At 39.2% G+C, this 26,023-nt stretch overlaps 1 protein-coding gene and 1 long non-coding RNA gene across 2 annotated transcripts in view; one reads left to right on the forward strand and one right to left on the reverse strand.

The window, feature by feature from the left end:
• The window catches only part of LOC141279376 (uncharacterized), a 66,894-nt gene that overhangs the window by 15,714 nt on the left and 25,157 nt on the right, over window positions 1–26,023 (forward strand). The window contains exon 3 of the long non-coding RNA XR_012333503.1: window positions 4,595–4,656. This is a non-coding gene — a long non-coding RNA (uncharacterized lncRNA). The remainder of the gene's footprint in view (window positions 1–4,594; window positions 4,657–26,023) is intronic.
• On the reverse strand, window positions 5,827–9,246 carry LOC109547988 (flavin-containing monooxygenase 5-like). The gene is made up of 3 exons (XM_073794038.1): window positions 9,034–9,246; window positions 6,935–7,097; window positions 5,827–5,968 (listed from the first exon to the last, which is right to left on the reverse strand). Exons 1-3 carry the CDS (start codon window positions 9,244–9,246, stop codon window positions 5,844–5,846), a joined length of 501 nt encoding a protein of 166 aa, XP_073650139.1. The 3' UTR covers window positions 5,827–5,843.

Consider the following 26,023-nt stretch of genomic DNA (forward strand, 5'->3'; position numbering starts at 1 on the left):
AAAATAAAGAAAAGCTACAAATATTATGGAAACAATTTGGGAAATTTGACTATGCAGTATATTAGATAATGGTATTTTTATCAATGTTAAATTTACTAAGTGTGATAATTATATTATGTTTATGTAAACAATGCCCTTTTTCTTAGGCAATATATGCTAAAGAATGTAGGGTAAAGTGTCTTATTGGCTGCAACTTACTCTCGACTGGTTCAGAAAACAAAATGTATGAATACATGTATATATATATGGATGCTATATATGTATGGATCTATCTATCTCCAGAGAGAGGGAGAGAGAGAAAGCAAATATAGTAAACTGAATAATAGGTGAATCTAAGTGAAGGGTATATGGGTGCTTATTGCACTCACTATTTTATAGGAAGTAAATCTAAACATTGGGCATCCACGGTGGTGCAGGGACACGGGCATGTGGGTTCGAGCCCGGGAAGATCCCACATGCCGCAGAGCAACAAAGCCCGTGTGCCACAGCTACTGAGCCTGTGCTCTGGAGCCCTCCAGCCACAACTACTGAGCCCACGTGCTGCAACTACCAAAGCCTGCGTGCCTACACCTGTGCTCCGCAAGAAGAAGCCACTGCAACGAGAAGCCCGCGCACCGAAACGAACCGTAGCCCCCTCTCGCTGCAGCTAGAGAAAGCTCATGCGCAGCAACGAAGACCCAACACAGCCAAAAATAAATACATAATTTAATAAGAATAAAATAAAATAAAAGTTGAAAGAGAAAACAGCATTTAAAATCAGCCTCTGGAAATGCTATCACAGTCTACCTTGTAGGCTCTGTGAAGACTCCTATCCTTGAAATTCTCATAGGAATCCATGCATTTCTTTATCATATTCTATTCTCTGTCTTCTTTTTTTAAAATTTTCTTTTAATTTTATTTATTATTTTTTTTGCGGTACGCGGGCCTCTCACTGTTTTGGCCTCTCCCATTGCGGTGCACAGGCTCCGGACGTGCAGGCCCGGTGGCCATGGCTCATAGGCCTAGCCCCTCCGCGGCATGTGGGTTCTTCCCAGACCGGGACACGAACCCGTGTCCCCTGCATCGGCAGGCCTACTGGCAACCACTGTGCCACCAGGGAAGCCCTGTCTGTCTTCTTGTTAGAGTATTAAAGGAAATAACAATTTCTCCAGTCTGTCATTTATTACTTGTGTGATCTTGGGCAAATTAGGTTCTCTAAGTGTCAATTTTTATATTTGCAAAATGGAGATCAAAATAGTACCAACATATAGGGCTGTTGTGAGGATTAAATGAGATAATGCGTGTAACTCATTTAGCACCGTGATTGTCTTATATTAAGTCCTCAAAAAGGCAGTGTGTTATTATTACTATTAGTATTACTATTAGGTCTTTAGTCTCAGTATTCTCACGCCAGTATAATGCTTGGCTCATGACAGATGCTCAGTTGTTTGTTGGATGAATGAATGAACCATTTTGTTGTTGCTATTGGGCATCATGTAAAAGGAGCTGGTACCTCAGGGAACGATAAAATGGTTAATGCCAAGGAGAATTATAGCCTGAAAATTATAGACCAGTAGATATTGGACTTCTGTGGGGGAAAGGTAGAAATCTAATCTCAGATTCTGTGGACTTGCTTAATGTAAACATAGAGGTAACTGTACTATTAGCCTATGTGAACAGTCCTTATTCTTTGCGTTGACTGTTACTGCCCACCTCCCAGCCTGGGAACATACCTGTGTTTAGGCTTCAGGCCAAACAGTTCATGATCAAACCTTTGGTTCATCTTTTTTTCCAAAAATATATTTGCTAATGATTGACCACAAATCTTCATAAAATATTGAAATCAAGAAGTCAACAACACATCAAAAGGATATCCATAGTCTCCGACATGATTGAAGATCCAAGCCCCTCTTCTGGTGCTGAGGAAAACCTGAGGCATGGGGAAAGAATGTTTGTTTTTGCCATTCTGTGACTCATTTCTCTGAAGGAATGGGAACCCAGTTTCTTCAAGATGAAGTTCAGACTCATTAGTCTGGCTTTTTATTCCCTGGCAATATATATATTTTAAAATTTCCTGCCATTTTCTTGTCAAACACTAAGCTTACAATTAAATTGGTGTAGTCACTGATCAAGACTATGTCTTGCTCTGAACTACCAGTGCATTTCTGTTTAATGTCATTATGCCTCCCTGAAAAGCTTAATTCTCCAAAGCCTATTAATTTTTCAGATCCAGATCAAGTCTCCCTCCTCCATGAAGATACCACTGACTGTTCTGGCTGATAATTTTCTCTCCATCTTCTGAACTTCTCTAGCACTTGTCACCTGTCCAACTCATTTAAAATCATGGAACAGTAAAGCTGAAAGCAACTGGACATCACTAATCCAAAACCTTCAGTCTTTATTTTGCCTTTGACATTGTTTACATTATTACAAAAAATTATTTATATTGACATTTAACATTATATATTCTTATTTTTTATCTTTCCAAATGTGTTTTCTCCAAGGTGGGAGGTAGAGCATATACATCCTTTAGTCACCAACCTATCATCAGCATCACTTCCTTTTATTGAGAATTGTAACCTGTAAATCGCTGTACTAGGTCCTTTATCTATATTTTTATTTAATCAATACAACAACCTCTTGAGGTAGGTATTGTTATGTCCTTTATATGGGTGAGAAGAATGGAGAGGATGAATAACTTGCCTGAGGTCATATAGCACTAAGTGGTAGAGCTGAATTTCCTACCTAAGTCTGACTGACTCCAAAACCTGTGCTTAAGTAATGTTTCATCGAATATTTAAGGGAAAAACTGAAGATTGCAAATAGCACAAAGGGAGCTGGTCCGTCTTTCTGTTATCTGCTGGCTGAAGTCCACATTCAGAGCTGATAAAAAGTTTGGTATTCAACTACCTGGCAAAAGCATCACTTTATATTATAAAACTCTCTGGAGATAGTTTCCCGGGTTGTAAGCTATATAAGTACATTGTTTTATGGTGTTTTGTCTTAACACTTCGTGTTAAAATGTGACCTGTCTATAGAGGGCTAATCATGTACTTCATACATATATTCTTACCGATGGTGACCTTCAACTCTACCATAATTAAGCACTTTTACGTGTCACCGTTGAAAGAGCCTGCGTGGTCTTAGGAATCAATGGCTTTTTGTGCACTCTATATAACTTTTAACATATAAGTTATGAGTAATGTAAATGCTCAGAGCTTTAATTAAAAAGTTCTCTGTGTATAAAATAGTGACAAAAATACATACGTCACAAAGCTTTTTCAGACACCACCACCTTACCTACACCCGCTCTTGCTGCCTTGTTCTTTGGCAATTTACAATTCCTCAGTGCTTGTAAGGCCCAGCTCCTCTACAGCTGACCATTTAACAAGCCAATGGTATTAAAGAAAGCTCATGCCTTCGGTCCCCACCACGCACCTTGTACATTCTTTTATCATAGCACCCATACCCTTTATTGTTTATATACCTATTTCCTAATAAATGCTTGTTGAATTAATTTGTGGAGTAATATATGAAATCAGTTTTGTGGTGATCAATGGGGATAGACTGAGAGGAAGTGATACTGAATGGAGTTTGTGGGTAAAGTTCATTTAACAAAGTTGTGGCATTAAGCTTCTATTTTTAAAAATAATTTAAAAACAATTTGTGGAGAAGCACAGCTTAATTAAAGTTACTGAAGAACAACCAGGCATTTATGTATTGCCAATAAAGTTGTGATTCAATAAATATATGAATAACAAAATATATCAATAATGTCTTTTTTTAATAATGTCTTTTTCTAGGAATTTATAATGAAGATACTTCCTTCCCAGTTCAAAATCTATCATACAAAAAATAATACAAACCAAAAAACGCAAGGATATAGAAACTGCTTTAGAGTGAATGTTATTCGAAACTGCTTTAGAATGAATGTTATTCTGTGTTACCTAATTGTATGCAAAGGCTGGAGAGAGCTGCTTGTATGTGCTACAATGTGGTGGTTGCTTTTCATACTGATATCCATGTTGTCTTTTTTTTTTTTTTTTTAGGATTAAAGACCTTATGAGAGTTCACTTTAATGCAATTGACTAGGAAATTTGATTGTTTCAGTCACATAACATTTTAAGATAATAACTGGAATTATGACTAATTACATTATAACAAGACATATCATGGACACCAAAGACATCGAAAAATTTCTAGGAACTTCATACAATTTTGGAAACATATATCCATAAAAATATAAACTAAAGAAGATTTAATATTGCTTCTTTTTTCCTCAAGAAACTGTAAATAAAATTTAATAGGGTATCATGTAGCCAGAGGGAGGCAGTGCGCCATTTAGAGGAGTGATTGTTATGTCAGTGATCTCCTACAGGGAACTCATTAGACTGCAGGGTTACAGAATCATCAGTCTTCTTTCTCCTAGACATGGTACTGCCAGTCTTCTTATTTGATAGCTGAATGTTTTAAGTGCCATAAAAGAATCACAGAATTTATCTATGTACCCTTTCTAGCTCCTGGGTAGATTTCTTTTACTAAACTAGTCAGTTTGTTCAAGGTTGCATTCAACCAAGTGTACCACTGTAGCCCACTGGATTGTACATTTCTGCAGGAGGACGTGTCCATTCCGTGATGGGAGACATTGCTGGTGGTGAAGACACACAGCAGCAGCAGGTACGTCTTCTCCTGTTTCTTTTTTTAATAGATCTTTATTGGAGTATAATTGCTTCACAATACCGTGTTAGTTTCTGTTGCACACCAAAGTGAATCAGCCATATGCATACGTATGTCCCCATATCTCCTCCCTCTTGAGTCTCCCTCCCATCCTCCCTATCCCACCCCTCTAGGTGGTCACAAAGCACTGAACTGATCTCCCTGTGCTATGCTGCTGCTTCCCACTAGCTAACTATTTTACATTCGGTAGTGTATATATGTCGATGCTACTCTCACCTCGCCCCAGCTTCCCCCTCCCACCCTGTTTCATCAACATCCTCTATGTCTACATCTTTATTCCTGCCCTGCAACTAGGTTCATTAGTACCATTTTTTTTTTTTAGATTCCATATATATGAGTTAGCATATAGTATTTGTTTTTCTCTTTCTGACTTACTTCACTCTGTATGACAGACCCTAGGTCCATCCACCTCACTACAAATGACTCAATTTCATTTCTCTTTATGGTGAGTAATATTCCATTGTATATATGTGCCACATCTTCTTTATCCATTCATCTGTCGATAGACACCTAGGTTGCTTCCATGTCCGGGCTATTGTAAATAGTGCTGCAATGAACATTGTGGTACATGACTCTTTTTGAACTATGGTTTTCTCACGGTATATGCCCTGTAGTGGGATTGTTGTCTTTAAGAGGATTAGATTGCTTCTTTTTCCATTTGGGGAGTAAAGAAGACAATTCCCCCACCATCCTAGGAGTGAAAAGCTTTCAATGACTGAGTACACTTTCCTTCAGATAAGAGCATTATCACTTCTACTGGCCAACAGGTGATCCACACTCTGAATGCTGCATTCTAACAAGCTCTCCCAGCAATCACCTGGTCTTCTTAAAAGCCAGAGGCAGACTCTGAAGAGACAGCTGAGTGAGATTATGAGCACAGTTTGTGGTCATGACCAAATTCCTTAGTGTGAGGCCAAGTGAATAATGGGAATCTAACTTGTAACCTTGTCTCCATCACATCATCAATCAAAATGTTGCCAACTGAGGCAGTGAAACCAAGCCCTGCATTTGCCATTGGCACTGATGGGCTGTGTGCAGGTATCCATACACTCTGCTGGGTCCACCTGCAGCTTCCTTGGTGAAGCAAAGTAAATAATTCACTAATTAAAACCTGTTTGGCTGTGTGGTCAATTTCCAGCCAGATCGCTTCCAGAATTCCCAATGCCAATTATAATGACTCTCTTTCTGGTGAAACTCTGTGAATTATTATAATCTCGACTATGAAAGTATTGTACTTTGAACTTCTCAATTCCTGCAAGAGAAGGGAAAATAAATACTGGGTGATGGTTTATCTGATATCATTTGTTAAATCATTCATTTTTTTTTTTGCAGTGTGTAGAGTTTATGCATATATTCTCTGTATGTTCTCCTTTTACTCAGGTGCACTGTTGCCTTTCTGAATATTTTTGCCAGTTTTCTTTTCCCATCACCTCAAAGTGGAACCTTGTGATTTCCTTTTCATAAGTAGTCTGCTTAATTCAGGATCTGGTAGTATTTTGGACCCGTGGACTCACAAATCCAAACTGCTTCAGAAAACCTCCATTCTCTTTTGCCTTTTCATCCTCTATTTTTTTAAATTGAAGTGTAGTTGACTTATAATATTATAGCAGTTTCAGATGTACAGCATAGGAACTTGATATTTTTATAGATTATGCAACATACAAAGTTATTACAATGTTAGTCTTTTGACTATATTCCTTGTGCTGTATATTACAACCCTGTGACTGATTTATTTTATAACTGGTAGTCTGTATCTCTTAATCCCCTTCACCTATTTTGCCCATCCCCCACCCCCTCTTTTCATCTTCTCTAAATACCTACTTCCATTCCAAAGAGAGTATATATGTTTTTACATACTCTAGAGTATGCATAGAGTAGTTTTTTCCCCTCATATTTCTGTTTGTTACTTCAATTGCTAAAAAAGCCTTCATTCAATCTAATGCAGATCAACTCTTATTATCCCTAGGAAAACTAAAATTATTGTAAAACTAAATATAGAGCCTTCTAATTTCCCTCTAGTCCCCCAAATTACTGGTATCTCTACTTCCTAAATAGCGTTAATACAAGTTACCCCATCACTTTTCAGAAGAATATGCAGAATTAGGATAAGCTTTATTTCATCCCAAGGTAGGAATCACTCAGACCACATTCCTCCCATTCTTTAGGGATCAGGTCACAGGCATAGTTCAAGTGTCTTCCTTCCTTGTAGGCTACTTACCAGGGAAGCTTTCCAAGGGTAAGTGAGCATTGGTGTGATGGCCAGTGCAAACCATAACTCCATCGAAGACATTCACCTCCTTTTTCCCTTCAGATACCGTGACCACCTCCCATTGGCCTGAAGTGGAGAAATCAGGCTGCTTCTTCACACTGCACACGGTGGTCTGAAAAGAAAAGGGGTAGCCACAGGGCACTATAACCACAGCCCATATAGTGGACATCTTCCCTGACAGGACTCTCCTTGCAGAGGGTAAACAAACGGCTGATACCACATAACAGGCTCATGCAGGGGTATTTGATTTTCATACTCCACAAATCAGAACTTTTTTGTTTGGGGCTGTGGTCAGAGTGAGAAAACTTCCATGAGGCAAGCTAAATAAAACAGAGTTGGCAGACTAATGTTGCACTCTCCACTGCTTCTAGAAAAGTGCAAATTACTAGTTCTCGTGGACCATGCCCTAGGGCAATGTGATACTTGAATAAAGTTTGGGCTTCTCTTGTGCTTCTGAGACACTCCATGCACGAAATGCCTATTCCTCCCCCATACCCCCAGACATCCTGAGACCCTCTGATGCCTTCTTACCGCAAGTCCTGTTCTCACTGTCTGGCCTTAAACTTGTGACTGAGCTAGAGGGCTCCCTTTCCTAATAGAGTAGAAAAACATCTCAGTGACTCATATTTTATGTAAATGAACCTCTCTGACTCCCATAAATGCCCATTTTACAAGTAACTATAAAGAAAGAAGGTGTGAGATGGGATAGTCAGTGGCACAATGTTTAGCTTTAAAAAATAGTAATAAATATGGGTTACTCTACTCAGCTTAAGGAAACATAAAGAATGTGTTCTATGTGCTTCTGGGTTTATGACCCTAATGTCTTGGTTGACTAATAGAGATACCCCTCTTGTATACCCGAGCCATCCTATACTATTTATTGTTCCTCTCGATCATGTTCTTACTTTTACACAGGCTGGTGCTTCTGCCTGGATCATCCTTTTATTCTTTCTTCATTTGGAGATACTCACCCTTCAACATTTAGCTTGGTATTATCTCCTCTAAGAAAACCTTCCTGGTGCCTGATGCCTCATGCCCTAATGGGTTAAGCAACCCTCCTCTGAGCTGCAATGTATAGATTTCTGTGGCATTTATCACTAACTCTTCATTTTTAATAATTATATTTACAATGAAATTTCTCTTCATTTTTCTATCTCTATAACTAGACTGTGAAATCACTAATTTTTTGTTTTTGTGTCTTCAGTGCTTAGTATGGTAACAAACCTGTTCAATAAGCATTTAAAGAAGTGAAGAGAAGCACCACTAGGCTGTAAATGACTGACTTTGGAAGTCATCACTGCATACTGCCATTTTAATTTTGTTGTTAAAGAGAAAGAGTCATGATTTAGTAGAATGCTCAGAAGGTAGAAGATTTGGGCTTTTTGCCAGCTGTCAGAGTATTGATTCTTTTATGGTCATGGTTTAGAATGATAGGAATATCACAGAAGACTTTACAGCAGGAAGGAACCAGTGAAGTGATCTAGTACAGGCATCTTGTTTTACAAATAAACTTAAGATACATCAACGTTGAGGAACTTACTTGTCTGAAGTCACAAGTTGATTAGTGGTAGAGCAAAGACTAGAACTCAAGTTTTTGCTTCCCAATTCAATGTTCCTCCCTCTATGCCAGAGTTAACTTATTTGCTTCCTTGTAACTTTTCAATACCTACTTCATTGGGTTGTTGTGATCACATAAATAATGCACTGGAAAGTACTTCATAAAGTATAAAAGGGCTAAGCAGCCCTTTTGTGGAAACAGAAGGTTTTAAAGTTCCCATGCCTGTCAGTTCCCCTCATTGTTTTATTGTAATCAAATGATATAGAATGAAGGCAATGAAATGAAGGTGGCTTCCTGGATTTTCAGTCAAAATACATAGAAGAGGGACCTTTCCATGAATATTTTGAGACACAGGGAAGACACAGAGTGGAGTTTGGATAGAATAGATACATGAGCATATCAAACCAATCTAAGCACTGGTAAATAAGACCAGTTATTCACTTACTTGACAAACAACTCAAAACACAGAGATACCCATGAAATTCCCTACCTTAAATCGAATGTACTTTAGAAAGTCAAATTCATTGGCATACATCCTGAAATACTCCAGGACCTGGGAGTTGTGCATGAAGTTAGGATAGTGATCTGGGACGGGATAGTCACTGAAGCACATCATCTCCTTAGAAGTGTTGATGACCACTGACTTGTAAATAGTGGCCGTTCCTTCTTCAGGTTCTTCCTGCAGTAAATAAAAAGCATTCATAGCAACTTGGGAATTAAGGTCATGGTTTATAAACAGCCAACAAACATTTGAAAAAGTTTTCTGAAGGAAATGCCAATTAAAAAAAAGTCCCCTCCCCACAACTCTTCACATCTCCCAGTATTTGTGCCCTCGTGCAGTCTCTTCCCCTTGAATCTAAGTTGTCTTCATGTCTTGCTTTTGACCAACAGCATGCAGTTGGAATGATACGGAACGGCTCCAAGACTAAGTGATAGGTAGTCTTGCAGCTTCTGTCTGGGTCTCTTAGAAAGCTTGCTCTGGTGGAAGTCAGCAGCCACGTAAGAAGTCCAGCTACCCTGAGACCACCATCCTGTGAGGAAGCCTGAGCTAGCCACATGCAAAGCATGTTTGGGATAGAGAGATGTGCAGCCAGCCCCCAGAAGGTCTAGTTATCCCAGCTGACGTTCTAAATATGTAAGCAGAGGGGTCATGGCACATGTCCAGTCCCAGCTGTCACCTGATTGCCATGACATAAGACTCCAAGTGAGAACTGCCGATCTGAGTAATAGTCTTTTAAATAGTATATATATTTCAAAGCCTTGGGAAGTTTCAAGTGTTTCATACACTTGCCACATTGTTCTCCAGGAAACACTGTACTAACTTACATTCTGTCCACTGTGTTCTCATTTTACCTTGTTTTTACTAAATTAAAAGACAATTACTCAGTGTTAGCAAAAATGAGGTGAAATGAGATCTTAGTACAATATTTTCTGGACAGCAATGTGACAAGAATATGAAACCCTTGCAACCTAGCCTTTTAAAGAAAGATTCAGCATTGTAGACAAAGATTTATGTTAAAGGATGTTAATGACAGCATTATTTATAACATAAAAAAGAAATAAGTTAAATGCCTGCAATATTGTGATTTATAGGAAATATATATTTGGTTATCCAGATGGTCAAAATATATTTCTCATATATATTTGGTCTTTCTCCACAGTTCCTGGCTCAGAGCTCCCAATACTCTCCTAATTTCCTAACTGTTGAGAGTGATAAAAAGTGCCCTTTGTTATGTTAATATGCTGACTTTTAGAAAGCAAATAAAGATGGGGGCTGGTTACCAATGGAGCAAACCCTGTAATTAGAGGGTTGTAACTTTCAGTTACCTATCCCCTGACCTCTGGGGAGGCAACAGGGGCTGGAAGTTGAATCAGTAGCAGTGCCCAGTGATTTAATCAATCATTCATGCCTATTTCATAAAGTCTCCATAAAAATCCAAAAGTGTGGGGTTCAGTGAGCTCCCGGGATGGTGAACTGAAGAGATTAGGGGAGAGCAGTGTGCCTGAGAGGGCATGGAAGCTCAGTGTGCTTTCCCCTGTGCATCTCTTCCGTTTGGTTGTTCCTGAGTTATATTCTTTTATAACAAACCAGTAATCTAGTGAGTAAATGGGTTTCCTGTGTTCTGTGAGCTGCTTTAGCAAATTAATCAAACCCAGGGAAGGGGTTGTGGGAATTTCTGATTTATAGTCAGTTGGTTAGAAGCATAGGTAACAACCTGGCCTTGAGAATGGCATCTGAAGTCCAAATCCAAGGAGGGGGTCGTTGGAACCTCCAATCTGTAGGTGGTTGGTCAGAAGCCCAGGTAATAACGAGGGCTTATGACTGGTGTCTGAAGTGGGTTCGAGGGGGCAGTCCTGTAGGACTGAGCCCTCAATTTGTGGAATCTGATGTTATATCTGGGTAGGTAAGCATCAGAACTGAGTTGAATTCTTGAACATCCTGCTAGTGTTTGAGAATTGTTTGCTGGTATCTGCGCACCACCCCCTGCCCAGGCACATACACACACATTGGCATTGGTCTCAGAACCACTTAATGCCCAACAAAATACTCTGTAATTTGAGAACCACTGCTCCAGATCCTTGTTACCTAAAGTATGATCTGTGGACTAGCTGTAGGGACATCACTTGGGAGACTGGTAGAAATGCAGAATCTCAGGCCCCATCCCAGACCTACTGCATCAGAATCTGCCTTTTAGCAAAATCCTCAAGTGATTCAGATGCATCTGAAAGCTGAGAAGCATTGCTCTAGCTGACATTAAACCCCAGTTCACTGTTCTTTCCCCATCAAGGTTATCTTCTTTGCTTCCTCAAAAACTTCTACTAACTACCTCATGGGGGTGTTGTAGTGATCACATAAAATAGCGCCATAGCTACCCAGATTGTTATGTTAGCCTCTCACTGAGATATCATAAACAATGACTTTTCAACTATATTAGAAGTTTTAAAAATTGTTTTGATTATGGAAAATTACCTTAACCAACTTGGACCCCCTCTTCTCTTTTTATTCCAGAAAAAGATATATGGATGTTACTGAACATTAAATGGCCACAAAGGAGAGTGTTCATTGGTTTTGCCCACATTATAGATGATTTTCCTTCCATTTATAGAGAAGAAATTTTCAGTTTCAGAATGCTGAATAGATCATTCCCATTTCTCTGCCCCATACTTCAAGATCTCATTCCCTTTGGCTGCTAATGATGTTTTCACAAGTCTTTTCTAATCTACCTATCTATTTCAACCAAAGTATTCTTTCTAGGGTATGGTTGTATCTCTGCCCTAGTTAAAATTTTGGATGCTGCCCCGTTTTCTCTAGTTTATATTTTTCAGCTTAGGATTCAAAGACCTCCATAATGTCTTAGAGTCTATTCCTTATCTCCCCAACTAGATTGTAGGCCCCTTTACTTGTATTCATGCTCTTTCCCACAGCATATAAAATTATAAATAGCACTTAGTAGATATTTAATAGATGTATGTTGAATTATATTGAAAAAGGTACATATAGAAAAAGGAAGTAAATTTACATAATGCATAACAAACTAATGAAATACATCAAAGTTCATTTAAAAACAGTTGAATAAGATATTTTAATCTTATTCACAAAAATTTGTTGTAAGGAAAATTGCAAAATAATATAAAACCAAATGCATAGAGATATTCATTTTATAGTATTTAAAATATCTATTAATTAGAAACCACTTAAAATGCCCCCCTCCCCCAATAGGAAAAGGGTTTAGAAAATTATGGTATCTCAATATGATGAAGAATTTACCTTCTACACCACTCCTTAAGTATCCTGCTAAATTCAAAGCAGATCCTGTCAACCCACTGCTTAATGGGCTCTACTGATTCCATTTGGAAAACCAAATTTCTTATTTTGAAATTCACCATATTTCACAATCTATCCCAATCCACCTTTGTATCTTCACTTAGTGCTCTCCTCAATTAATTTCAAGCTTCTGAGTCATTAAATTGTTGTTGAAACATTCCAGACTCTTTCAAAACTTCAACTTTTGTAACACTACAGTACTGTATCTTCATTTGGAAAATTCGTATCTATCATTCAAGAGTCACATCAAATTTCACTTCTTTGGTGAAATATTTCTTGTTCTCTCCACAGAGTTAAATGCCCCATTCAACCTCCAAGCTGCCAAAACTTTCTGCTCATATTGCCATCAAGGCAACTTAGAACACACAATATTCTGAATTTGTTTCTATGACTGTGAGGTACCCGAAAGTAGTAATGGGTTTTATTTTTTGTATCTCTATCATCAACATAGTACCTGATGAATAGTGAATGGTTAATAAATACTTTGAAATGAATTAATGAGTGAATTAAAGAGATTGAATTTGGAGACACTTAAAACTATGATTTTGAAATCTGTGTAGGAATGAATATTGAAAATGGCCTATGATATAAATTTAAGTGGAAAAAGTAATATTACAAAATTAAAGTCACATTCTAATCACCAAATATATAATATTATGTGTTCCTGGGGCAATTGTATACCTATGTCTACCCATGTTTATCTAATTACACACTGTATAATCTCTCCCCTGTTATACGAGTATATTTTATTTATTTATTTTTAATTTTTTATTTATTTATTTATTTTTGTGGTACGCAGGCCTCTCACCACTGTGGCCTCTCCCGTTGAGGAGCACAGGCTTTGGATGCACAGGCTCAGTGGCCGTGGCTCATGGGCCCAGCGGCTCCGTGGCATGTGGGATCTTCTCAGACCGGGATACGAACCTGTGTCCCCTGCATCGGCAGGCGGACTTTCAACCACTGCGCCACCAGGGAAGCCCTATTTTATTTATTTTAAATCAATAAAACTTGAAAATAGGAAAAACAAATTGATTTATTAAGGAGGTATATTTTTTCTTTATTTTTGTAGAAATGTTGTTTATATAACACCTTCATGATAAAAAACTTTAGCAAACTAGGAATAGAGGGAAATATCTTCAATTTGATAAAGAACATCTACAAAATACCTGCAGCTAACAGCATACTTAATAGCGAGAAAATGGACAATGTCCCCATAACACTGAGAACAAGTTAAGGACAGCCTGTCTTACCACTTCTATTCAACACTGTATAGAAATCCTAACTAATGTAATAAGATAAGAAATGGAAATAAAAGTATACAGCCTAGTAAGGAATAAATAAATGATTTTTATTCACAGATGATATGACTATCTAGGTAGAAAATCCCAAAGAATTAAAAAAAAAATTCCTGAAACTAATAAGCAATTATAGCAGTGTTGCAGGATACAAGGTTAATATACAAAAGTCACTTACTTTCCTATATACCAGAAATGAAAACTTGGACTTTGAAATACAGTACCATTTATAATAACACCCCCCAAATTAAGTGCTTAGGAAAAATCTAACAAAATATGTATGAGACTTATATGCAGATACCATAAAACAGAGAAGAAGAAAAACAAAGATATAAATAAATGGAAAAATATGCTGTGCTCATAGATTGGAAGACTCAGTATTGTTAAGATGTTAGTTTTCCCAGCTTGATCTGTAGATTCAAAGCAATCCCAACCAACATCCCAGCTAGCTATTTTGTAGATATTGACAAACTGATTCTAAAATTTATGTGGAAAGAAAAAAGGCCTAGAATAGCCAACTTTGTTCTTAAGTGTGGACTGTGCATAGTAACTTTCTTCCAAAGAGTATAGTATGGGCTTCCCTGATGGTGCAGTGGTTGAGAGTCCACCTGCCGATGCAGGGGACACGGGTTCATGCCCTGGTCTGGGAGGATCCCACATGCCGCAGAGTGGCTAGGCCCGTGAGCTGTGGCCGCTGAGCCTGCACGTCTGGAGCCTGTGCTCCGCAATGGGAGAGGCCCGTGTACCACAAAAAACAAAAACAAAACAAAGAGTATAGTATGACAAGGGAGAAAAAGAGAGCAACTTTACAGTGGTAAACCCTGTTTGCCAGGTCGTCAAGGTTAACATAAATCAATGTGATCAGTTTGATAGCATGTACCATTGATATGATGTGATGAGAATAGCACTTTGCCTCTAGGGTCTTCCTCCCCAAAATTCATAACCCCAGTCTAACCATGATGAAAACGTTAGAAAAATCCCAGTTGAGGGGCATTCTATAAAATACCTAACCAGTAATCCTCAAATCTGTCAATGTCATCAAAAACAAGGAAAGTCGGAGAAATTGTCACATCCAAGAGGAGCCTAAGGAGACATGACAACTACATGTGATGTGTTGTCCTGGATGGGAACACCTGGAACCGGAAAAGGCCATTAGAAAAAAACCTAAGTAAATCTGAATAAAGCATGGACTTCAATTAACAATAATATATCAATATTGGTTCATTAATTAGGACAAATGTGTCATACTAATGTAAGCTGTTAATAATATCTGGGAGATTAGTTCAAGATGGTGTAGTAGAAGGACGTGTGCTCACTCCCTCTTATGAGAGCACCAGAATCACAACTAACTGCTGAAAAATTATCAACAGGAAGACACTGGAACTCACCAAAAAAGATACCCCACATCCAAAGACAAAGGAGAAGCCACAATGAGATGGTAAGAGGGGTGCAATCACAATAAAATCAAATCCCGTAACTGCTGGGTGGGTGACTCACAAACTGGAGAACACTTATATCACAGAAGTCCACCCACTGGAGTGAAGGTTCTGAGCCCCACATCAGGCTTCCCAACCTGGGGATCTGGCAACGGGAGGAGGAATTCCTAGAGAATCAAACTTTGAAGGCTAGCAGGATTTGATTGCAGGACTTTGACAGGACTGGGGGAAACAGAGACTCCATTCTTGGAGGGCACATACAAAGTAGTGTGTGCAATGGGATCCAGGGGAAGAAGCAGTGACCCCGTAGGAGACTGAACCAGACCTACCTGCTAGTGTGGAGGGTCTCCTGCAGAGGCAGGGGTGGCTGTGGTTCACCGTGTGGACAAGGACACTGGCAGCAGAATTTCTGGAAGTACTCCTTGGTGTGAGCCCTCCCAGAGTCTGCCATTAGCCCCACCAAAGAGCCGGGTAGGCTCCAGTGTTGGGTCGCCACAGGCCAAACAACCAACAGGGAGGGAACACAGCCCCATCCATCAGCAGACAAGCAGATTAAAGTTGTACTGAGCTCTGCGCAACAGAGCAACACCCAGCTCTATCCACCACCAGTCCCTCCCATGAGGAAACTTGCACAAGCCTCTTAGATAGCCTCATCCACCAGAGGGCAGACAACAGAAGCAAGAAGAACTACAATCCTGCAGCGTGTGGAACAAAAACCACATTCACAGAAAGATAGACAAGATGAAAAGGCAGAGGGCTATGTACCAGATGAAGGAACAAGATAAAACCCCAGAAAAACAATTAAATGAATTGGAGATAGGCAACCTTCCAGAAAAAGAATTGGGAATAATGATAGTGAAGATGATCCAGGACCTCGGAAAATGAATGGAGGCAAAGATGAACAAGATGCAAGAAATGTTTAACAAGCACCTAGAAGAATTAAAGAACAAACAAACAGAGATGAACAATACAATAACTGAAATGAAAAATATACTAGAAGGAATCAATACCAGAATAACTGAAGCAGAGGAACGGATAAGTGACCGGGAAGACAGAATGGTGGAATTCACTGCCATGGAACAGAATAAAAAATAAGAATGAAGAGAAATGAAGACAGCCTAAGAGACCTCTGGGAAAACATTAAACACAACAACATTCACATTATAGGGATTCCACAAGGAGAAGAGAGAGAGAAAGGACCCGAGAAAATATTTGAAGAGATTATAGTCGAAAACTTCCCTAACATGGAAAAGGAAATAGCCACCCAAGTCCAGGAAGGACAGAGAGTCCCAGGCAGGAAAAATCCAAGGAGAAACACACCAAGACACATAGTAATCAAATTGACAAAATTAAAGACAAAGAAAAATTATTGAAAGCAACAAGGGAAAAACAACAAATAACATACAAGGGAACTCCCATAAGGTTAACAGCTGATTTCTTAGCAGAAACTCTACAAGCCAGAAGGGAGTGGCATGATATATTTAAAGTGATGAAAGGGAAGAACCTACAACCAAGATTACTCTACCTGGCAAGGATCACATTCAGATTCGATGGAAAATCAAAAGCTTTACAGACAAGCAAAAGTTAAGAGAATTCAGCACCACCAAACCAGCTCTACAACAAATGCTAAAGGAACTTCTCTAAGTGGGAACCACAAGACAAGAAAAGGACCTATAAAAATAAGCCCATAACAATTAAGAACATGGTAATAGGAACATACATATCGATAATTACCTTAAACATGAATGGATTAAATGCTCCATCCAAAAGACACAGGCTCACTGAATGGATACAAAAACAAGACCCATATATATGCTGCCTACAAAAGACCCACTTCTGACCTAAGGACAGATACATACGGAAAGTGAAGGGATGGAAAGAGATATTCCATGTAAATAGAAATAAAAAAAAAACTGGAGTAGCAATACTTATATCAGATAAAGTAGACTTGAAAATAAAGAATGTTACAAGAGACAAGGAAAAACACTACAGAATGATCAAGGAATCAATCCAAGAAGAAATTATAACAATTATGTATTCACCCAAAATAGGAGCACCTCAATACATAAGGCAACTGCTAACAGTTATAAAGAGGAAATCGACAGTAACACAATAACAGTGGGGGACTTTAACACCTCACTTACACCAACGGACAGATCATCCAAACAAAATTAATGAGGAAATACAAGGTTCAAATGACACAATAGACCAGATAGATTTAATTGATATTTATAGGACATTCCATCCGAAAGCAGCAGATTGCACTTTCTTCTCGAGTGCACATGGAACATTCTCCAGGGTAGATCACATCTTGGGTCACAAATCAAGCCTCAGTAAATTTAAGAAAATTGAAATCATATAAAGCATCTTTTCTTACCACAACATTATGAGATTAGAAATCAATTACCGGGAAAAAAACGTAAAAAACACAAACACATGGTTGGTAAACAAAACGTTACTAAATAACCAAGAGATCACTGAAGAAATCAAAGAGGAAATCAAAAAATACCTAGAGACAAATAACAACGAAAACACGACAATCGAAAACCTATGGGATGCAGCAAAAGCAGTTCTAAGAGGGAAGTTATAGCAATACAAGCCTACCTCAAGAAACAAGAAAAATCTCAAATACACAATCTAACATTACACCTAAAGGAATTAGAGAAAGAAGAACAAACAAAACCCAAAGTTAGTAGAAGGAATGAAATCATAAAGATTAGAGGAGAAATAAATGAAACAGAAACAAAGAAAATACCAAAGATCAATAAAACTGAAACCTGGTTCTTTGAGAAGATAAACAAAACTGATAAACCTTTAGCCAGACTCATCAAGAAAAAAAGGGAGAGGACTCAAATCAATAAAATTAGAAAGGAAAAAAGAGAAGTTACAACAGACACTTCAGAAATACAAAGCATCCTAAGAGACTACTACAGGCAACTTTGATAATAAAATGGACAACCTGGAAGAAATGGACGAATTCTTGGAAAGGTATAACCTTCCAAGACTGAACCAGGAAGAAATAGAAAATATGAACAGACCAATCACAAGTAAGGAAATTGAAACTGTGATTTAAAATCTTCCAACAAACAAAAGTACAGGACCAGACAGCTTCACAGGTGAATTCTATCAAACATTTAGAGAAGAGCTAACATCCATCCTTCTCAAACTCTTGCAAAAAATTGCAGAGGAAGGCACACTCCCGAACTCATTCTAGGAGGCCACCATCACCCTGACACCAAAACCAGACAAAGATACTACAAAAAAAGAAAATTACAAACCAATATCACTGATGAATATAGATGCAAAAATGCTCAACAAAATACTAGCAAATAGAATCCAACAACACATTAAAAGGATCATACACCATGATCAAGTGGGATTTATCCCAGGGATCCAAGGATTCTTCAACATATGCAAATCAATGTGATACACCATATTAACAATTTGAAGAATAAAAACCATATTATCATCTCAATAGACGCAGAAAATGCTTTTGACAAAATTCAAAACACATTTATGATAAAAATTCTCCAGAAAGTGGGAATAGAGGGAACCTACTTCAAAATAATAAAGGTCATATGCAACAAACCCACAACAAACATCATTCTCAATGGTGAAAAACTGAAAGCATTTCCTCTAAAATCAGGAACAAGACAAGGATGTCCACTCTTGCCACTATTATTCAACATACTTTTGGAAGACCTAGCCATGATAATGAGATGAAAAAGAAATAAAAGGAATACAAATTGGAAAAGAAGAAGTAAAACTGTCACTGTTTGCAGATGACATGATTCTATACATAGAGAATCCTAAAGATGCCATCAGAAACCTATTAGAGCTAATCAATGAATTTGGTAAAGTAGCAGGGTACAAAATTAATGCACAGAAATCTCTTGCATTCCTATACACTAATGATGAAAAATCTGAAAAAGAAATTAAGGAAACACTCCCATTTACCACTGCAACAAAAAGAATAAAATACCTAGGAATAAACCTACCTAGGGAGACAAAAGACCTGTATGCAAAAAACTATTAGACACTGATGAAAGAAATTAACAATGGTACAAACAGATGGAGAGATATACCATGTTCTTGGATTGGAAGAATCAATATTGTGAAAATGACTATACTACCCAAAGCAATCTACAGTTTCAGTGCAATCCCTATCAAATCACCAATGGCATTTTTTACAGAACTAGAAGAAAAAAATCTTAAACTTGTATGGAGACACAAAAGATCCCAAATAGCCAAAGCAGTCTTGAGGGAAAAAAACGGAGCTGGAGGAATCAGACTCCCTGACTCCAGACTATACTATAAAGCTACAGTAATCTAATCAATATGGAACTGGCACAAAAACAGATATATAGATCATGAAACAAGATAGAAAGCCCAGAGATAAACCCATGCACCTATGGTCAACTAATCTATGACAAAGGAGGCAAGGATATACAATGGAGAAAAGACAGTCTCTTCAATAAGCAGTGCTGAGAAAACTTGACAGCTATATGTAAAAGAATGAAATTAGAACACTCCCTAACACCATACAGAAAAATAACCTCAAAATGTACTGGAGACCTAAATGTAAGACTGGACCCTATAGAACTCTTAGAGGAAAACATAGGAAGAACACTCTTTGACATAAATCACAGCAAGGTCTTTTTTGATCCACCTCCTAGAGTAATGGAAATAAAACCAAAAATGAACAAATGGGACCTAATGAAACTTCGAAGCTTTTGCAAAGCAAAGGAAACTACAGACAAGACGAAAAGACAGCCTTCAGAATGGGAGAAAGTATTTACAAACAAATTAGCAAACAAAGGATTAATCTCCAAAATATATAAACAGCTCATGCAGCTCAATATTAAAAAAACGAACCCAATCCAAAAATGGGCAGAAGACCTAAATAGACATTTCTCCAAAGAAGACATACAGATCGGCAAGAGGCCCCTGAAAAGATGCTCAACATCATGAATTATTAGAGAAATGCAAATCAAAACTACAATGAGGTATCACCTCACACCCATTAGAATGGGCATCATCAGAAAATCTACAAACAGTAAATGCTGGAGAGGGTGTGGAGAAAAGGGAACCCTCTTGCACTGCTGGTGGGAATGTAAATTGATACAGCCATTATGGAGAACAGTATGGAGGTTCCTTAAAAACTAAAAATAGAACTACCATATGACCCAGCAATCCCACTACTGGGCATATACCCAAAGAAAACCATAATTCAAAAAGACACATGTTGGGCTTCCCTGGTGGTGCAGTGGTTGAGAGTCCGCCTGCTGGTGCAGGGAACACAGGTTCGTGCCCCGGTCCAGGAAGATCCCACATGCCGTTGAGTGGCTGGGCCCGTGAGCCATGGCCGGAGCCTGCGCGTCCAGAGCCTGTGCTCCGCAATGGGAGAGGCTACAACAATGAGAGGCCCGCATACTGCAAAAAAAAAAACACAAAAAAACCCCACATGCACCCCAATGTTTATTGCAGCACTATTTGCAATAGCCAGGTCATGGAAGCAACCTAAATGCCCACTGACAGACGAATGGATAAAGAAGATGTGGTACATATATACAGTGGAATATTAGCCATAAAAAGGAAAGAATTGGGTCATTTGTAGAGATTTGGATGGATCTAGAGACTATCATACAGAGTGAAGTAAGTCAGAAAGAGAAAAACAAATATCGTATATTAACGCCTATATGTGGAACCTAGAAAAATGTTACAGATGAACCGGTTTGCAGGGCAGAAATAGAGACACAGATGTAGAGAACAAACGTATGGACACCAAGGGGGAAAAGTGGCGTTTGGGGTGGGGTAGTGGTGGTGTGATGAACTGAGAGATTAGGTCTCACATATATACACTAATATGTATAAAATGGATAACCCATAAGAAACTGCTGTATAAAAAGTAAATAAAATTCAAAAAAAAATCTGGGCATGGGGTATATGGGAACTCTGTACTATCTTCCTAGTAATTCTGTAAATCTAACACAGTTCTAAAATTCAAATTTATTTAAACGTGTTGTGTGTACATAGCAGTTATTTTTTTTAAATTACATTAATGAGTGGTAGGGTCCTTTGAAACCAGATGTTTGAGGGGGCAGGGGTAGACACATTCCTAACTATTAAATTTGATTTCATTCATTCAGTCAGTAGATATTTCTGAAGTCCCTCTATAATAAAAACACTATATTAATGCTAAAAATTACAGTCTGTCCCTGTTCCAAGGGTTCAAAGTTTAATACAAGGAGTAGAGCCATGGTTTCCACAGCAGGTGTGTTGGGGTCACTGAGTTAAATGAATCACAGATCTTACCTCTGTGACAATAATCATATATTTGTATTCTTTTTCAAGTAACTAAGACAACAAAGTGTTGTGTGTCAACAAAAACCTTCAAGCCCTTCTAAACACCTGATTGGACCCTACGTAGGGTTCATCACTGTCAACTCACTGCTATATAAAAGAGAGTGAGGGCAGAGCAGTACTGGGTCAGTGAGTGGAAAAAGAAGATTCTGTTCCTGCACTTTAGTATTTCCTACCATCAGTAAATAATCTGCCCTCTAGAGATGTACCTTGATTGTATTTCCTGCCTAAGCACATTATTCTCATTGAGTAGGAAGTTCATATGAGAAAAGAGAGAACCAGGGACGTAGGGTAGTGTAATTGGAACTGAAGGGATTGGAGGCAATAGTAAGGGCAGAAGAAAGGAGAAAAATGACTCCCCGTCAGTGGCAGGAGTCAGAACAGTGTGGAGCTTCTGTTCCTTTGACAAACTCTCAGAATCCTGAGGGACAGAGCTGTTTTAGGACTGTTCTCAGCATTGTCTTCACACTGGACTTGCCTGGGGAACTCTAAAATACTAATGCCTGGTCCCTACTCCCAGAGACCCTGTTTTAATCGCTTCTTGTCTAATGTGTAGACAAGGATGTGTATCTGCTGGTAAGAGGTCGTGTGGTGGCCCCGGAAAGCTCAGGGCACCAGAATTTATCCCATCCACCTCAGAAGTTTTTTCTCCACACATCCTTAGCTAAACTGCAGAGTGCCTGAGGGCAGTGGCAGGAGGTTATATAACTGTATCTCCACACCATCTAACAAAGTCTGAGCTTCAGAAATGTTTGTTCAATGAACTGTTATCGATTTTGTTTTCAACACGCAATGTGATCCTCATTTATCTCCTGGGAAAGCTGGGGTAAAATTGTTCAATAAACTGTTATCGATTTTGTTTTAAAGATGCAATGTCATCCTCATTTATCTCCTCGGAAAGCTGGGGTAAAAGCTGAAGGGCAAAGGTTTCCATGTTGGCTGCACATTAGAAATAGCTAGTGGAGAGCTTTATTGACACCCCAGGCCAATAAAACCAGAATCTGGATGGACTGATATCAGTATTTGTTAAAGTTTGTTAAATTTCCCCAGGTGATTGTTCAGTGTTGCAGCCAAAGCTGACAGCCACTGCTCTAGAGTTACCCTCTCTTAAATATTTTTGTATCCATTCAGTTGTGTTTTTGATGGTGGTGGGGAGGGTTGATATATTTAAGAATTAAAAGCACCTATTCATCTAAGGGTGTTTATTACTTAATTTTATATTTATATAAAATGTATTAAATATTATTACTTAATTTTATATTTTATATAAAAATGTATTAAATATGCCTCATTTTACATTATATCACATATACACTTTAGAACTTTACTACATGAAAGTAAACTGAAGCCTCTAGCCACGTGGGTTTCAGTAGTTGTTGCTCTCAGGCTCTAGAGCGCAGGCTCAATAGTTGTGGCGCACGGGCTCAGGTGCTCTTGGGCATGTGGGATCTTCCCGGGATTGAACATGTGTCCCCTGCACTGGCAGACGGATTTTTAACCACTGTACCACCAGGGAAGTCCCTCCATTCTTTTCAAAGAAATATAAAGCAACAAAGTACAAACAGCAGCAATAGCCAATGTGGAGGGGCTGTTCAGCTCCACCTCCTTTCAGCCAACACACCGCCCACTCAGCAGCACCCATTATCTCCACAGAGGGGATAAAACGTGGGCCAAACCTGTTCTGGGCAGAAAAAATTAACCCTATGACCTCTCTGTTTTTTACCTGCAGTTGCCCGCACTCTTAGCTACTCTCAGGGGAGACCCTAGGGGCCGGAATCTCCATCACCCGCCCTTCCCATTCACTTTTAACTTCCTGGTGTTGTCTTATAGTGACAGACTCCTACTGGTGAAGGGAAACTGTCACCAACAACCCCGAAGCAAGTCTTGCTCCAAAAGCTTAAGCAGAGAACATCTGTTTTTCAGGAGATCTGTCAGAACACATCCCGGCCCCTCGTCCACCTCTCCAAACCAACCCCCAACCCCCCAAATCGGATCTTTGTTTCCGTGCTATGGGAAGAAATTTACTTTAAAATACCCATGCACTGAGATGGGCGCTGGGGTACAGTGGGGAGTGAGGGGATTAAGTTTCCTACTTAGAGGAGCTTATAGTTTAGTAGAGAAGACTGAAACACAAACATAATTTCAAAAAAATAAAAATACTGTAAAAAGCGCTTTCCTCACACAGCTACCTGTGTGATTACAAACACAAAATATCCACTTTAGAAATGTAACAAATTCTTCAAATACAAAATCATGCATGAAAGACCAATGTAATGGCTATAAGATTTCACACATTGGGTCAGAATCAGGGCTCATTCAACCCAGGCATCTGTTTTGACAGGTGTAAGGGGTTCTGGGAGAGGTATGCGTTGTGGCTGACGCTATGCATCTTTGTGCCCCTTAGGTTAGGGACAGAGTAAAGGGACAAATTAGTTAATTAAATAGTTAACCCCACTAGGGGATTGTAAGTAAAGAAAACAGTATGGGTGACCCCTGTAAGTTAATGATCATTCAAGAAAGCAGGTTTGCTTAACCACAAAACCAAGCAGGCCTGTTTAGCAACAAAATCCATGCAGCAGAAGCATAAGACAAAACATGTCCCAAGACAATAAAACAGTGGTGGTATGAGACCCACATCCTGCCCAGTGAGCTCAGTAAGTTAATGACCCCTAGGACATGCTCTCTGCACACTTAAAAAACAATAATTTATGGAAAGGTGACATTTCAAAATGAAAGACACTCATTGTACCGAGACCTGAAATAATTTTTCCATAGTGCCACGACAGTCATAGCTTGACCATATAGGGACAAGAAAACTCCCCTGCCCAGCCTGGAGGAGCTGATGATGCAAGCGTGATGTCTACTAAAGAATGAGGAACAAGGTGGTCTTTTCCCCCTCCCTACTTTTCCTTTGATTATAAAACTGTAGCCTACTAAATTCTCAGGGCATGGCCCCCTCTGGCCTGCCCGCTTATAAGCTTTACAAGCATCCTATTCTAATAAATCACCTCTTATCAATCACTTTACCTCTCACTGAATTCTTTCTGCGTTGAGAGGTAAAGGACTGGAGCTCCTTGGAGCCCCCCAAAACACCACCTATCAGTTTCACTTTTACTAATGCCTGAGTCAACTTTGCTGAAGGTGATTTATTGCCAATAATGCCAGCCCTGGGTTTTTTTTTTTTAATTAATTTCTTTTTGGCTGCATTGGGTCTTTGTTGCTGTGTGAGGGCTTTCTCTAGTTGTGGTGAGCAGGGGCTACTCTTCGTTGTGGTGTGGTCTTCTCATTGTGGTGGCTTCTCTTTGTGGCGGAGCATGGGCTCTAGGCACGCAAGCTTCAGTAGTTGGGGCACGTGGGCTCAGTAGTTGTGGCTCATGGGTTCTAGAGCACAGGGTCAGTAGTTGTGGTGCATGGGCTTAGTTGCTCTGCGGCATGTGGGATCCTCCTGGACCAGGGCTTGAACCCATGTCCCCTGCATTGGCAGGCAGATTCTTAACCACTGTGCCACCAGGGAAGTCCCCAGCCCTGGGTTTGACTTACTGACTTCACCCCAGAAGTATCCTTCCTAGACCAATGGTTATTTCTCAAGGGTTTACCTTTTAATGGTGCAAAAGGCAGAATAGGAAGGGACACAGGAGTTCCTCTCAGCAATCCCATGAAGAAAGTACTATCAAACACTTCTTCTGCAAGTAAGTGAAAAGACAGGGAGGTACACCTGACAGTCTGGCTTCAGGCCTTGGCTTCAAACACTATATATACTGCTCCTTTATGAGGATATATTTACATCTTATTTATCCACAAGTCCTTTGTCCATTTCTCATCTCTCTATTGCATCCTTATCCTTTGCTTAACTCCTGCCTTTACAGTTTACACTGTAGCTGAACTGCTTTTAGCTGAGCATAGCTTTCCTTATTTCAACTACTTTAAAATATGTTTAAAAATAGATCTTTGGGGGCTTCCCTGGTGGCGCAGTTGTTGAGAGTCCGCCTGCCGATGCAGGGGACACGGGTTCGTGCCCCGGTCCGGGAAGATCCCAGATGCCGCGGAGCGGCTGGACCCGTGAGCTATGGCCGCTGAGCCTGCGCGTCCGGAGCCTGTGCTCCGCAACGGGAGAGGCCACAACAGTGAGAGGCCAGCGTACCGCAAAAAAAAATTTTTTAAATAAAAATAAAAATAGATCTTTGGTTTTGGAAATCATTTGGCTCCATCAGTAAGACTCCTGCTCAAAATATGGTCTGAATTATATGAACACACACACACATGCACACACAGTGGGGAGTACAGGACATCAACATACCCTAATGGGAGAATAAAGGGAAAGAAGCTTAAGGATGGAGTTATATATATTTCTCAGTAATTAAAGTGGTTTTTTTGATGTGGTTCTGTCTTTTTGTTATGGTTCTTATAAAAATGTCATGAAGAACCTAGGGGTAAGGCAGGAATAAAGACGCAGACCTACTAGAGAACGGACTTGAGGTTATGGGGAGGGGGAAGGGTGAGCTGTGACAGGACGAGAGAGAGTCATGGACATATACACACTAACAAACATAGTAAGGTAAA

This window comes from Tursiops truncatus, chromosome 1 (assembly GCF_011762595.2).
Source record: "Tursiops truncatus isolate mTurTru1 chromosome 1, mTurTru1.mat.Y, whole genome shotgun sequence".
Classification (NCBI taxonomy): Eukaryota; Metazoa; Chordata; class Mammalia; order Artiodactyla; family Delphinidae; genus Tursiops; species Tursiops truncatus.